Here is a 16,420-nt window from a genome sequence, read left to right as displayed (position 1 = left end):
GTCTGAGGAGGACAAACCCCTCTCCTGAGCCCCACTTTTGGAGGGCGGAGGGAGGTGGAGGGGGGGTGGAGATCCGGAGAGGGAGTTCAGGAAAGAACGGGGCTGGATCCGTGGGAACAGGCCCGCCTGTGTCAGGCCTTTAATAAAACTGCTGTGCACAGCTGGAGTGAAGCATGTTCGGGACTGAAACATGGACATTGTTCACGCGCACTGAGCCATGCGTAGTGGGAAGTAGCGCCTTTTTAAATTACAGATCACCCACTTTTTAATTAACTGCATTCGTCGTTTTCCTATTTTTCATATAAAACTATTTGTGTTTAAAATCTATATTTTTAATAAATAAATCCTCACAATCGATTGTAACAGTTTGCTGCTCAGAAACAAAGACAGTTTAACTTTTGTAGCCTCTGCTTAATCCCAGCTGTTGACAGCTTTTAAATCTGGATCTGGGAAACCTTAATATCCGAACTGGTGGAGCTGGGGACCTCTCTAAACATTGCGCGCGTGCCTCCATGCGTGTGTGCGCGGATCAGGCTTGATGAAGGAAACCCGCTGCGTCACTGAGCCTCTCAGAGAAGGATGCTCCGGGCAGGAGGCAGGAGGAGAGCCGCCAGTGTTTGCACCGCAGCTGGAGACAAAGCTGGGCTCGTGACCTGAGCGTGCGTGGAGCGGGATGCGTGTTGATGTGACGCAAAGCAAAGCGCGGATCATGCTCAGCTCGAGAAACTGGAACGGCGCATCTTGTGTGAGTGAGCGTGCACGCTGCTACGTGCGTGGCCAGCCCGTCTGCGCTGTGCTCATCATTTATGCAGCGTGATCATTTCAACAAACACATTTTTTGTTGCAGCCCCCCCCCCCCCCCCACACACACACACACACACTCTGCCTGTTTTGTCACTCCATCGCCTCTTCCTCCTCCTCTGTGCCACGCGCGTCACCCGCGCACCGCTTCTGATTGTCAGAGCCAAGTCAGAAGACATTTTTGATTTTTGAACACCTCTGCCCCCCCCCCCCCCCCCGGTCTCCGCGTCACAGCAGTCAACATGGCCACCCTGCAACACCGGCAGCTGCTTATGCGTGGCACGGAGGTGAGCTGCGACGGCACGGTCACGGTTCGGATTGCCAATCACTCCACACGCAAGCACGAGACACCTCGGGGTGCCAACAGTGAGGCAGCAGCAGGAGGAGGAGGAGGAGGAGTAGGAGGAAGATGTGGAGCGGCCAATAAAGTGAACCCCACTCTCCACAAATACAGCATCTCCTCCAGCTGCAGCTCTGCAGACTCCAGACCAGCGGTGACCTCCACCTCCAGCGTGCAGAAGAAAGCCCCAGCGCTGTTTGAACGCTCTGCCGCTCAGTGCTGGGACCCCAAGTTTGACTCCCCCATCCTCGAGGAGGCGTGCCAAGAAAGGTGTTTTCCTCAGACCCAGCGGCGGTTCCGATACGTCCTGTTCTATCTGGCGGTGGTATCTGTACTCTGGTGCGTGTACTTCGGGGTCAACAGTGACCGCTGCTGCCCTGTGACCTTCCTTGCCCCCACTGCCTCCTTTCTGGCCTTACTTGCGCTCCTCCTCTTGTTCACCTTCACCAAGCCGTACACATGGCTGTACAATCAGACTTCCCTGTTCCTGATTGCCGTTACTTTTGCCATCACGTTGGCTCCACAGATACAAACTGCTGGCTACAACTGGGCTGCTGCTGGGAACGCCTCGTACATCTCTCTGAACAAAGACGTTCTGCCTCACATCCCATGCATCTCCCCTGTTGGCACCTTTTCTCTGTGCATGGAGGTTCTGTTGTTGCTATACAGTGTCCTCCATGTCCGTCTGTATGCCTCAGTGATGCTGGGGCTTCTGTATTCTATATTATTTGAGGCTATGGGATGGCTTCCATTGCTTCAGAAGAGCTATGACGTTACTGGACAGGTGTCAAGAATGGAAGAGACCCTCCTCTGGCTTGGACCTGGTAAATGTCTGCTCCACCTGTGTGCTCATGTCATTGGCATCCACCTGTTCATCATGTCAGAGGTGCGCTCCCGTAGCACCTTTCTCAAAGTGGGCCAGGCGATTATGCACGGGAAAGAGTTAGAGGTTGAGAAGGCCTTGAAGGAGCGTATGATCCACTCGGTCATGCCAAAACGAGTTGCAGATGAGCTGATGAAGCAGGGTGACGATGAGGGTGGCGGCGAGAACTCCGGCAAGAGATATTCCTCTGGCGCCTGCTCTACCTCGGCCGTTGCAGTAGCTGTCAGAGGAAGCGGTGGAGCGCTACAATCCCAAAGTGCCACGAGTTCCAAAAACAACAATCACATTCGCAAAAAGACCTCAATTCCCCGTGCACAGCTAATATTTAGGCCTTTTAATATGAAACGCATGGAGCCTGTTAGCATCCTCTTTGCAGACATCGTGGGCTTCACCAAAATGTCCGCCAATAAGTCCGCACCAGCTCTGGTGGGCCTCCTCAACGACCTGTTCGGACGTTTTGACAGCCTTTGTGAAGACACCCACTGTGAGAAGATCAGCACCCTGGGAGACTGTTACTACTGTGTGGCGGGCTGCCCTGAGCCCAGAACGGACCACGCCTACTGCTGCGTGGAGATGGGCTTGGGCATGATCCAGGCCATCGAGCAGTTCTGTCAGGAGACATGCGAGACCGTCAACATGCGTGTTGGCGTCCACACCGGCACCGTCCTCTGTGGGATCCTGGGAATGAAGCGCTTCAAGTTTGACGTGTGGTCAAATGATGTGAATCTGACGAACTTGATGGAGCAGCTGGGTGTGGCGGGGAAGGTCCACTTATCAGAAGCTACATCCCGGTTTCTGGACGACCGGTACCAGAGAGAGGATGGACAAGTGGCAGAGAGAGCGGGGCAGAGCGTTCTGGAGAAACTGAAGGGTAAGCACCTGTTTATCTCTAACTTCCATCTCAGTTCCCTGAATGAAAATAAAATCAGAGCTTAATTCTGTTTTTATTCGGACGTTCAACACACAAAAAGTGGCTTTCTTGTCTTTACCACAGGTTGTACAGGCCATTGATGGCTTTCAAACAAAAATGTGTATTCTAAAAGAACGATGGGCTTATCTAAAGAGAACAATACAGTTTATATTAGATGCAGACCTCTTGAACTTCATTAAAAACCAGAAATAAATCATAACAAAAGAAGGAGGTCAATGGGAAATAATAATAAGACACAATTTTATCAGTTGACAGTCACCTTGGGACTTGGTATTCAGGTGTAACTGGGGTCATTGCATGCTAGACAGGACTAAAAATGCTTTGTGACAAGGGGAATAAAGCTCAGAGAGGAGAGGTGTGGTTTGGTTGACATCAATTAGATGTCCTTCATCAGTTTACAGTATGAATAAATCTAATTGGGAACTGTCTAGATCAGAGGTCTGCAACCGTTTGAGCCATTTCTACTTTTCACTTACTGAACAAATAAAACAATAAAAAAAATGATACAATTTTGACCCACAGGCTTAAGAGGTTTTTGCAGATGTAGACCTTCTTTAGGTTTAATAGTGATGCTTTTAAATATAATTTTTAGGTTTAACAGCAAAAATTATAAAAATAATTTTCTCAAAATGAGCGATATTAATTACAATACAAATATTTAGCTATAATTAATCCCTTTTATCCTACAACAAACCTTCACTGACCTGCCAAAAAGTAGAACTTTGGATAATAATTCATAAAATGTGGCTAAGTATAACAAGTGATTTCACAGTAAATAACTTCTGCTGAGTTAATAATCAATAGAAATTAGACATTTTAAAAAGAATATAAAGTGGTATCATCAACATACAAGTTGATCAACATTATCAGTGTCCCTTCAAACCTTCTATGAATCTGTTTAAGTGACTTCGATGACCCATTTGGGCCATTCGTGGTCAAAATGGGTGATTGAAGCTCCACCCCCTTTTTAATAGGGGGTGGAGTTTATGAAAAATAAATGAGAATGAACTTTCAAAGCACAAGAAGTTGTTAAAAATGAGGAGGAGAAAAAATCACACTTAAAAAAAATTATAATTTTCTTAAATTCAGATTTTTCTGATCCGCAAGTCATTTCATGTAGACCAGGGGTCTGCAACCTGCGGCTCTGGGGCCACATCCGGCTCTTTGGTCCTTGGTCTGCGGCTCCTTGAAGCTTTGACCAAACATAATGCAAAATGTAAATTTGTTGATTTTTATACTCACAGTAAAGAGAAATGGAAAGCTTTAGCACTTTTCTGCAAATGTTTAAAATAAATTTGTAAAACGAGGAGAAAATAATGTTGATTAGCGTTAGCTACGTCATTTATCCAACTTCCTGCCTTACAGTAAGATATTTCTCTCAAATTCACCAGAAATTCTTATGATGATGGATGGATAGACCTAATTAAAGCTAAAGTAAATACAAAAGTTGTTTTTAAATTAAATTTTTAATATCACATTAACATATCCAACACAATGACCTTATATTTAGACACACTTTAAATTTATACTTTATTACTTTAAAGTGGGGTACATAATTATTTAAATTTTTCTAAAATTAAAAGGAAGACTCACATAAACGGTCTTTATGTGAGAACAGAGCTCTGGGTTAAAATATTTGGGGGTAAAATTGGTATGGAAAGTTTTTTCCCCCTTGTTTACATGAATGTGGTCTTTTCTTAAGCCCTAAAATGTAAAATTATTAATAAATGTTGAAATTCATTATATATTTTTGTTTATTTAAAGTCACCCCCACTGGCTGGAAACAAAAAAAAACCCTTCCTACGAATTTGAAGTGGCCCATGAGCCACCAGTTGATAATCACCGTTGCAGCAGATTTTGCGGCTCTAGACACATTTTGTTCAGTAAGTGAAAGGTAGAAAAGGCTCAAACGGTTGCAGACCTCTGAACTAGACAGTTCTGACCCACCTATGAAAATGTTTGGACACCCCTGGATTAGAAGTTTTATCCTGCAACCACGAGGAAACCATTGGAAATCCTCACCACTGACAAAATGCTCCCATTCTGGATAATAATATTAGAACTGTACTGTCCAGGCTCAGATACGGGACAGACAGAAAGCTGGTATATTAGATAAGGTTGTTTAGATGAAGACAAACAAGGTCAGCAGAAAAGATTATTCCCATCTTGGATTTGTGTTTGTGCAAGTTTTGGCTCCCACTCTTTGATTTTTGTTTTGTTGCTGTTGTTGGGTGGCATACGTGGAGATTGTGGTGGATAAGGGCAGGACTGACAGGATTTGCTGCTCTTAGGTTATTTCACCTTGTTACAGTGGATTAAACAGGTACTCAGCATATTATGGCCACCGCCTGTAGCAGAAGGTGCAGAGACCAGACTAGGGATAGACGTTTAGCTTGCCTTAAGTACTGAAGGCATTTACTGTAGCGCAAAGCAACATGTTGCCATCTATTAGTAAATTGTGTTTGATAATGGCTTTTAAATACGTATGCACATCCAATTAACTTGGAACTCATAAGATACAAATATGTAACCTAATATAATCATTCAGCACTGAAGTATGCTCAGAAAAATGATAAATATTACTTTATAAGAACATGCCTGTGAATATGGATGGACACATCCTCGATCAATGGAACTAATGTCTCCAGCAGGGAGGTCTAATCTTGGGTCACTTGTGAAAAGAAACTGTTCTATTGTCAGACCTTATGTCAGAGTGTATTCACTCTTGGCTCTAAACGGTGCCATCATTCTCTATTTCCAGACTGGCGAACAGCGACAGAGTGAAATATTGACAAGCAGCTTTTGTTGAGGGAGAGGAATGGGGAGATTGAGTGGCATCTAGTTTTTCCTCTGCAACGCAGAGCAGCAGCTTCTTGTTCAGAAACAACACGGTTTGCTTCTGTTCTGCAGATAATAAAGACAAATGAAGAATAAACACAGTTCTTCTTTATTGAAGGAAGATTATAAGAATTGTATAGCTATTGTTTTGTTATAGAAAGTGGTTAAAAGTATTTTTGTTTTATCCGTGAGTGTTTTTCTATTTGGTTCCCACCCATTATAAACTGCTCTTTTTGCCAGAGTTATAATTCTAACAAAATACTTGTTTTTCTGTTTAAGTTTGTTTTTGACAGTTGAATTTGTTGCCACTGAGCAATAGACACAATTTTAATGTGGAGTCTGCTTGCAGCGTAGTTTAGTATATATATATATATATATATATATATATATATATATATATGTATATATATATATTTATATATATATATATATATATATATAAAGGTAGGGACGCACGATATTATCGACATGGTATCGGTATCGGCCGATATTAGCGTTAAAGTTAAATATCGGACATCGACCATTTCATCAAAATAACTCACCGATATGAAAGGCGCTGTTTTTGTATGACAATGTATGGCAACACCAACGTGATGACATCATGCATGCCAACCTGATCTGATCACGGCGGAGAGGAAAATTCAAAATGTCGGCGGTGTGGAAGGTTTTTTTTTCGTTGAGGATGTCAGATTTCGAAGATTTTTGGACTACGTTGAGCCTCGCTACATCGTCCCCAGTCGGAGATACTTTTCCGACGTAGTCTTACCCGAGTTACAAGCCGTCATTTCCAACGTCTTTGAGAAGCTAATAGCCGATAGCACTTGGGTTTGGGTGAGTTTTACCACAGACATCAAGTGTTAGCCCCGTTAGCATGATTAGTCTTACAACACAATGAATAGACAAAAACTTTGAACTTAAAAAGGCTGTCCTTCATGCACAAGAGTGCAGAGGATCCCACACTGCAGCTATAGGAACCTGGAACAAGCCTCCACAAGTTAGACAGCATCGCAGGTGACTAAGGCTAATAAATAACATTTAATACTTTTCATTTAATATAAGTTAAAGTGCTATGTATATGGCTGTTACTGAATACACGTATGTCACCAGCTCTTACAGCCGTTACACAATTTTTGTAGCAATAAACCTAAATAAGAAGACTATGTTCTGACAAAGGAAATATATATGAAAATGAGTTCTCGTGGCTCAATGAGACTAACCTGGATAAATAAAGGCTAAATGAAAAAAAAATAAAATAAAATATTGATATTGGTTATTGGCCAAATAAGTTTTAGCATATCAAATATCGGCCAAAAATCCAATATCGTGCATCCCTATTTTAAGGCTTAATAAACCCTTCCCACACTCTTACAATGTTCTAAACCAGGGCTATTCACCTGGCGGCCCGGGGGATAAATCAGGCCCAGGGGTGAACCGAGTTCATCCCACCCACCAGTGGGTTCATTTTTAAATAAAACTAATTTTTAAACCATAAACCAAACTTACTTACTGACAATAACTGCTGGATGTCCGGGCCCTGAGCTCTTGGCTTTCAGTAACTGTGACCCCCTGAGCAATTTAATTGAATATCCCTGTTCTAAACTCTTTTAACAACATACGTATATGTACTGTACAATACTGCAAATTTTTTACACACCAGCTCTGCAGACCAGCAGCTCTGTTCCAGTCCAGCTCGGTTCCGGTTCTGCAGACCCACCCTGCAGCGACGAAGCCCACCGCCCCGTCCAGGTTGATGTGCACGTGAATAATTGAGCTTCAGGATGATTTGTGACTTTCCTGCCAGCTCTGTGAGCTTAATAGATGGCATAGATTTGCGTTGCGGAACTTTCCCTCCATTTCGGTAGAAAGCAGCGGCCAGAAGCACTGTTGGGTTCTGGGTAGTGTAGTTCTTTTGACTGGCTTTACAATATAGGCTTATTGAAAGAAAACTACAAAATGGCAGCGCCTGTCCGAAGTATTTTTTTTCCCGTTAACTTACGTCCCAATCACATGAGTAAATATTAAATTTGACATTCGTTGAAAAACCGCGAAAGAGCAAGTCCTCGAAAGTCGAACCGCAAAGTAGCGAGGGACTACTGTATATAACAAACATATGTTAGTGTTGTTTCTCTGAACAAACCATGGCTGAGCTGCCTATCGACAAGATAAAAATTCAGAATTAACCAACATCGTTTTTTATGATCCAGAAGGTCTAGAACAGGGATATTCAACTAAATTGCTCAGGAGTCCACAGTTACTGAAAGCCAAGACTCAGGGGTCAGACATCCAGCTGTTATTCTCATTAAGTAAGTTTGTTTTATGGTTTCAAATCAAGTTTTATTTAAAAATGAACCCACTGATCTTGCTGGCCACCCATGGGCCAAATTAGGCCCATGGGTGAACTGAGTTCACCCATGGGCCTAATTTGGCCCCCGGGCTGCCAGTTGAATAGCCTGGTCTAGGATTAGGGTTAAGATTAGGGTTAAACAAAAAATGCTTAGTCTTTGGAGTCTTATTAAAAGACATTCAAACAGGATACCTGAAACATTTGGACCCGTGACTTTTTACATCGTGGTATTCCTTGAAGTCGATAATTGCCTCATGCTTATTTTCTACACTGTGCACGTTTTGTGCACAGATGCCATTTTAAATTAGATGCTTATTTTATTCTGCATGGTCGTGTATTCGAGTTGCTATTGTGCAGCTGCTGTCTCTGCTGATTGTCTCCTAACCCAGTCAAGTCATGTCTCTTTTACCCTCTGGCATTTGTTCCCTGGCACATTTAAAGTCGGGTTATCAAAACTGAAGGTTTTGTGCCCTGGGTAGTTGTTAGGATGCATTTGTATTCTCTCTTTGCTGTTGTGGCGCAGTTTAGGTGTTCTTTGTTGGGTGTTTTGAGTTTATTAGAGGAAAAGGGTTAGTTTTTTTTTTATTTTGCTCCGTTCCAACTTTACAGTCTTTCAAGGAAAATGTTTTGCAGTGTTGCACTCAAGGTTTAGACCTTCAACTCTGCTCATGGCATCAACGCTTATAATGACTTGTTTTCAGTTTCTGTTTGTCATCTAATGCTAATGTTTCTGCGTGTGCATAAATAGATGCACATGCATGTGTCCTTCCTTGCTTTACATCCGTGCACGAGTGCAAACAGACCCACAGTTGTTGTGAGATCCACAGCTATCCCGCGCCCTCAGGCTCATTTGTCTGTGCTAAATCAAAAATGCCACCCAAATATGTTGTTGCAAAAAAAAAGATCTTTAATAATAACCAGGCTATAGCTGTGGTGTGTCATCGCTTTGCTATTCTTCATGACATATTTGGCTTTCGGCCACTCTTTTATTTAAGGTAAAGGCAGGCAGTTACTTGTCTAAAGATTAAATACCTTTATGTAAATTATTACCCATCTAAATAATGTGAAGTGGAACATCCAGTTAATGAACAACAACAAAAAGGAATAAATTAAATGAATAACGATAATTCTTTAAAAAGATTTCACACTTTAGAGCTCTTCACGAGAAATTAAAACCTTGTTTATAAGGACCTTGGCTTTCTACAGGGTTTCTCAGTTTTTTCTCCTAATTTTTAAATAAGAAACCTGCGAAGAAGAAAAGGTGATAATTGAATCAGAGCCAGCAGAGCCTTTTTATTCTGTTGCAACATAATTGTCTCTCGTCTTCAGATCGTCCCCTTTCTGTGACATGCACTGTATGTACATTTTCTAAAACAGAAACAACATCCAGTACGGCAGATCGATGGCTCAGTGGTTAGCACTGTTGCCTCACATCAAGAAGGTCCTGGGTTCAATCCCTGGTTGGACCTGGGGTCTTTCTGTGTGGAGTTTGCATGTTCTTCTCGTGCTTGTATGTGTTTTCTCCGGGTGCTCCGGTTTCCTCCCACGGATCAAAAACATGCATGTTAGGCTGCCTTCAGGCCCAGGCCTCCGTTGCAAAAGAGCTCTGTGATCTCAGTGGGGTTTGTCTGGTTAAATAAAGGTTAATAAATAAAATAAATCCAGAAACTGTTAACAAAGCAACTGACCAGAGTCTTTGTCTTGTAGAAACACTGACACACACATGCTGCTCACATATGCACTAGTCCTCGATCATCTCGGGGGTTATGTTCTGGACCCCTCCACTATAGGTGAAAAACAGTGAAGTAGGAGCACTATATAAGACTTTATAAACCCGTTCCACGCTCTTGTAATGTTCTAAACTCTTAAACCTACATCATTTTAACATGTACTGTACAGTACTGCAAAATTTTACTCACCAGCTCTGCAGAACAGCAGCTCGGCTCCAGTCGGTCCGGGTCGGCAGACCTACCCTGACGGTTCTGGTCCGGTTTTGGCCGACTCTCTGCAGCCCTTTAGCGCCAAAACACTTTTGGAGGGAGCCGGACCTTCGGATGGCCAGCACGGGACCAAACGGTGGTCCTGATCAAGTCCAAATCCATATGGGGGAAGTACCGGTGGGCTCCGGAGAGAACACCGGACCTCCGGGTGGCGCCTCCCCACTCGAAAGGCCTCGTGGGCTGGCACTCAGATTCACGATGAGTCTGGAGGTCTGGTTCTGGTCTGGTTCCCAGTCAGTTCTATACGGCTGTCTGCATCTGCTGGGCGCCGAAGTCACTGTTGAAAAAAGACCAAACTTTTTCGGATCGGATGAAAACTTGCCCTCCATTTCAGCAGAAGGCAACGTCTGGAAGCACTGTTGGCTTCTGGGAAATGTATTCCTTTTGTGTGGCGATAGTGTGGGCTTAGAAAACTACAAAATGGCAGTGCCTGTCTGAAGTATTTTTTTTCGTTAACTTGGGGGCCGAGATGGTGGAGAGGCAGGGCAGCCGACTCGGGACCCGCAAGTCCTAGGTTCGAGCCCCAGTCATTGCACATCTCGTGGTGTCTCTGAGCAGCACACCTTATCCACAAATGCTCCCCGGGTGCCTTCAATAGCTGCTCACTGGTCCACCTGGTGGTGGATGGGTTAAATGCAGAGAGCCAATTTCGCCATTATATGGAAATATACATTGATGACAAAACATAACACATTATAATAATAATAATAATTATTATTATTATTATTACTGTATCCCGTACTGTCCCAATCACATGAGTAATATTAAAGTTGACAATCGAGTGTCGTGTACAATCTTACTTTGAAAAACCGCGAAAGAGCGAGTCCGCAAAACTCGAACCACGAAGTAGCGAGGGACTACTGTACTGTGAATACTAGTTTAGAAATGTATTCATACTTTTGGTGTGTAAAATTAGCTCTTTCTTGAAAAAACAATTTATGCCTCTCTAATTTAACAACTTTCCCCACCTGCTCTGTTTTAGCACATCATTTGAAATGTGCTGTTTATTTGTAGGAATTACGCATGTCTGCCTTTTACTGCACGAGTTGCATATTTGTACAGTAGAGGTAAAGTTTGATATAAAGCTGAGAGTTTGCCCCTCAGCTTGAGACTTGATGGTTTTGTTTCCCCCCACTACTTGTACTTTACTGGCATGAAGATAAATTAGTCTCAAAAGTATTCACAAAAGCATACAAGAAGATTTGTATGTGTATAACAAATTCACAAATGTGTGTAACATTCCCAAAAGTACACATTGAAACTGAGTTTTTCCTGAAAAATACCCATTTTGGGTGGTTTATTTCAGTTGGTCAGTCCCCAAAGTTAACACTCAGTTTAATTTGGGGGTTATGAGCTAGTGTGCCAAGTTAGAAATGTGTCTCTTAAATCTGGTAAGGCGCAGATGTCCCACCAGCCCTGAACGCAGCATTATGTGAATCTGCTGCATGAAGAAAGTTCTAAAAGTCGCTCGTCTGCAGCAGGCAATTTGTGTATGTGAACTTAACATACTGTATGTATAGCATATTCCTACTTGTGTAGTTTGAAACGTGTAAATAAAAAAATAAAAAAAATATTTGCAAATGTTGCACGCTTGTTTTTTTTATTGTACACATACAAGTCGCGCTGTATGCTTTGATGAATATGTTTAATACTAATTATCTCAATATACTGGTTCTTAGCATTGAAGTCATTACTAGGTATAGATGTCAGCTGCTATTTTTTGACATGGCTGTCCTTTACGTGATAACAGACTGAAGCAGTAGAGCCTCATCAAAGGAAAACAGAAAAAAAACAGGCAGGGATTTATTGCTGATTGAGCTAGAAACCAAAGATGAAAGGTGATTTTTATCAGTCATGCATTGTGGTTTAACTTGATTCAGTCATTTTGCCCAAGGCGTGAAAGCCATTGCTGCAGAAGATAACTGAACAAGCTTTTACAAAAGCAACAGCTTTTAATTTGTCATTTTATTGATTTTGTAACGAGGAATAGAAAAATAGGTATCTCTTGTCTGAAAACTTAAAATGCACCAAAATTACAAAATGTAAGATCTTATAACAAAGGCTTGAGATGGTAAACTCACTAGCAAAATATTGGTTTATGGAAAACTCTGTCTAAGTAGAGTCATTTTCTCTTGCATTGCTATGATTGGTGGCATAGTGGTTAGCACTGTTGTCTCATAGCAAGAAGGTCCTGGGTTCAATCCCCATATTGGACCTGGGGTCTTTCTGTGTGGAGTTGGCATGTTCTCCTTGTGTTTGCGTGGGTTCTCCCATTGTTGGATATTTTTACCAGGATGATTGAGCATGAACCTTAAAGAAAACTGTATGACACCCATAAAGGGTAGTTTCACTCATGAGAAACTTTCTATTCACTGTTATAAATGGCTTTGTAGTATAGATTAACCAGTTGGTGGGTTTCAAGGGTTCCCAACCCTGGTCCTTGAGGAACACCATCCTGCATGTTTTAGTTGTTTCTCTGCTCCGACACACCTGTTTTTAATTAATAGTGATTAACAGGCTTTTGCAGAACTTCATGAAGTAATTAAATCACTGAATCAGGTGTGTTGGAACAGGGAAACTACTAAAACATGCAGGATGGTGTTCCTCAAGGACCAGGGTTGGGCACCACCGGGTTAGCTAATTAATTATGAGGTCAGTATCGGCATCAGCCAGGGCTGAATAAAGCGTATGTTGGAGGAAGAGCGTTGTTACACTTGACGCTTTGCATTTGTGTGTGCAGTTTCCTCGATGAAGGTGCCTTACAGAGCAGGGGTGCTTTTTGTTCGGTCAACAATAAAATACACAACAAAAAACATGCTAAGTGACAAATTTAGAATGTGTTTAAAACATTTGGAGCCCTATCCTCTTCTGTATTGGCTGTCATCCATTCGTTTGAAAGCGTTGGCACACATTCAATTCAGTTTATTTTAGGGATGCACAATTTTGGATTTTTGGTCGATATCCGATATGCCAATATGTTAAAACTTATTTGGCCGATACCGATGTTTTAAATGTTCCTTTGTCAGAACATAGCCATCTTATTTAGGCTTATTTGCTACAAAAATTGTACAACTGTAAGAGCAGGTGACATATATTCAGTAACAGCTATATGATATACATAGCACTTTAACTTATATTAAATGAAAAGTGTTACATGTTATTTATTAGCATTAGTCACCTGCGATGCTGTCTCACATGTGGAGGCTTGTTCCAGGTTCAGCTGCAGTGTGGGATCCTCTGCACTCCTGTGCATGAAGGACAGACTTTTTAAGTTCAAAGTTTTTGTTTATCCATTGTGCCGTAAGACTAATCATGCTAACGGGGCTAACACTTGACGTTCACATGTCTGTGGTAAAATTCACCCAAGTGCTATCGGCTGTTAGCTTCTCAATGACGTTGGAAATGACGGCTTGTAACTCGGATAACGTTACGTCGGAAAAATATCTCCAACTGGGGACGATGTAACGAGGCTCAACGTAGTCCAAAAATCTTTGGAATCCGACATCCTCACCAACAAAAAATAAAACTTCCACACCGCCGACATTTTAAATTTTCCTCTCCGCCATGAGATCAGGTAGGCGCACGTGGCGTCATCACATTGTGCTGCCGCTGCAGGCAAAAACAGCGCCTTTTATAACGATTAGTTATTTTAATGGAATGTCCAATATTGAAATTTAACGCTAATATCGGCCAAAACCGATACCATGCCGATAATATCGTGCATCCCTAGTTTATTTATATTGCGCCAAATCACAACACATGTCATCTCAGGACACGGAACAGAAACATTTCACATATATATAAAGTCAGTTATTTATGTGAGGAGCCAACAGATATGGCCCAAAAGTAAACACACACACACAAATGGCTACATATATTTCCCTGATTTCTAAAGATTGGCATCAGCCATACTTGAATCAGTCAACCTCTACTTCACAATATTCTGTCTTTAGTAAGGTCAAGCTTTTTTTTTTGACAGTCCCAACTAGCAGCAGTAGTTAGTCATCCATGTCCAGTTGGTGGCTCTGATACCAGGACCTTCCTATCGCCTTTCATCTGTCAGGACCTGTAAACATTCATTTACTGTTTTCTTCTGCTCAATTTCCAAACGGATTTATAATAATGCCTGCCATCATCTGCACCTCACGCTCTCAGCTGATCTGTAGTAACACTCATCGTCGACCATGCAAACAATAAACATCCCACATTCTTCGCTCGACGTTCGTCTTTTCTGTTGCTCAAGAACGTCACGAGTCAAGTTTGTTTGTGCGTGTTCACTGTTGATAAGCACGCCATGCCCTGCGCTCGCCTGATTGCGGATTTCAAGCACACCCTCACAAGTTTCAACTTCCGCCTTTGTGTGGAGACGTATTGCAAGAACCTCATATTATGATATGAACCTAAATCTAATCTAAGCCTTAGATCAAAGCCACAATCCTCAAACAGCCTTTTAAACACGTGTGAGCAAATCCAGCTCAGCCTTTTTCTGTAATTGTCTCCTTTTTATAAAACAACCACATCAACACATTGTTCTCTGAATTGCTCATACAGAACCGGTATGTCGCGGTCATTAGGGCAATCATTACATAAAGGGCGTACATGAAATAGTCTGATGCTTAGTGATTATCTTATAGCCTGTATCATGATGCTTAACACGTGTTATACAGCGAGACATGCGGATGTCTTGGCCCTATTTGTAAAATAGCTTGCACAGCTTAATCAGATCCTATAATTATCTGTCATGTAAAGCCACAATAAAAGTTAAGTTTTATGTAAGCAAAGATTTTGGAACAAGTCCCAGTTTAAAGTATTCAGTAAGTAGACGAGAAGTGTAGGAAAGGGCAGGGAACGACGGTAACGTTCATTGTGATCTCTGACAGGTCCAACCCCAGGGAAATAAAAGTTACTAAATATACATTCGGTAAGACTGTTGCACTGTTGATGTTCTGGGGGAAAAGCTTTAAATGTGAAATGGTTGTACACTAATGCAGCGACACCATTTTAGCTTATCTGCTTTACTTTTTAGTGTTTTTTTTATTTTAAGAGGCAGGGAAAACGTCATTTTTTATGACTTTTAAGTGTTCCCATTGCTATCTTCAGATATCCTTGAATGCGGTTATACTGTATCAAACCCTACATGACTTACTGCTTATCAAATGCTGGATGGTCATAATAAATTACTCACTGGGGACAAAGGCTTACCCAAGATGCCTGCTGTACAGTTACTAATCAACCAGCTCACATACAGTGTAGGACTCTCAGACTGGTGGAGTTAATAAATGTCCTGTGTGCACGATGACGAGTGAGTGAAGGCTCATACTTTTGTAGTTTTCACATAATTCGTCACTTATGTGTCCGTCATTTCGTATTCTATGTATATTCATAATTTAGCTTGAGGAAAACATCAGAGATTAACTTTTTTTTTAAATTATTGTCCTGTCAACAATAGGTGTAATTACTAAATCATCCAAGTCAGTGGATGACTGTAGAGGTGCCCAACCCTGATCCTTGTAGCCCACTGTCATGCATATTTTAGCGGTTTCTCTGCTTCATCGTACCTGATTCAATTAATTGAATTACCCACTGAGACTGTCATCAAGTTTAGCAGAATGCAGTCAGTGAGTAGGTTTAGGTTTGTCATATTCCAATCAACACGAGGTCAGAATGCAATGAAATGCTCAGGACGAGAAGAAACATCTAGACTTGCCAACAAAAAATAAGAAATACCAAAGCATGCAACGAAAATACAAAAACAAGGCGCCAAAAGTGAAAAAGGAATACATTACAGCAGCATGGTTCTGTTAGCAGAGTGGATCTGTTGGCAGTGTGGTTCTGTTAGCAGAGTGGTTCTGTTGGCAGCCAGTGAGGTTCTCTTAGCAACATGGTCCCGTTAGTAGCATGTACAGTAGTCCCTCGCTACTTTGCGGTTCGTTTCTCGCGGTTGTTCAAGGTAAGATTAGACATGACACACGGTTGGCTGATTGTGGATGAGCCGCACGATAGGCAGGAATTTTTTTTCAATTTAAAATAAATTATTTAAAATTATTTAGCACCTGTGTGCAGCCCTCCTGCAGCTGATCAGCTGATCTCTGCTCAGAGCAGAGAAGTGGGCGTGGCCGAAGTGCAGCTGTGGCAGAGAGCTGAAATCATGACATGCTGTGCTCTTTTAGAGCGCTAAGAGTTTAGAAACATTGTTTAGAATATTGCAAGAGTGTGGGAAGGGTTTAAAATGCCTTTATATATATATATATATATATATATATATATATATATATATATATAT

The 16,420-nt window shown here is 41.9% G+C and overlaps 1 protein-coding gene across 1 annotated transcript in view; it reads left to right on the top strand.

The window, feature by feature from the left end:
- Nucleotides 1-1,043: 1,043 nt before the first annotated feature.
- The window catches only part of adcy9 (adenylate cyclase 9), a 56,427-nt gene continuing 41,050 nt past the window's right edge, over nucleotides 1,044-16,420 (top strand). The window contains exon 1 of the mRNA XM_037690482.1: nucleotides 1,044-2,895. Coding sequence (XP_037546410.1) covers nucleotides 1,044-2,895 — 1,852 coding nt within the window. The remainder of the gene's footprint in view (nucleotides 2,896-16,420) is intronic.

Source organism: Nematolebias whitei, chromosome 16, assembly GCF_014905685.2.
Source record: "Nematolebias whitei isolate Nwh7 chromosome 16, NemWhi1, whole genome shotgun sequence".
NCBI lineage: Eukaryota > Metazoa > Chordata > Actinopteri > Cyprinodontiformes > Rivulidae > Nematolebias > Nematolebias whitei.
Note: the sequence above shows the minus strand (reverse complement) of the source record. Positions and strands in the feature narration are given on the sequence as shown.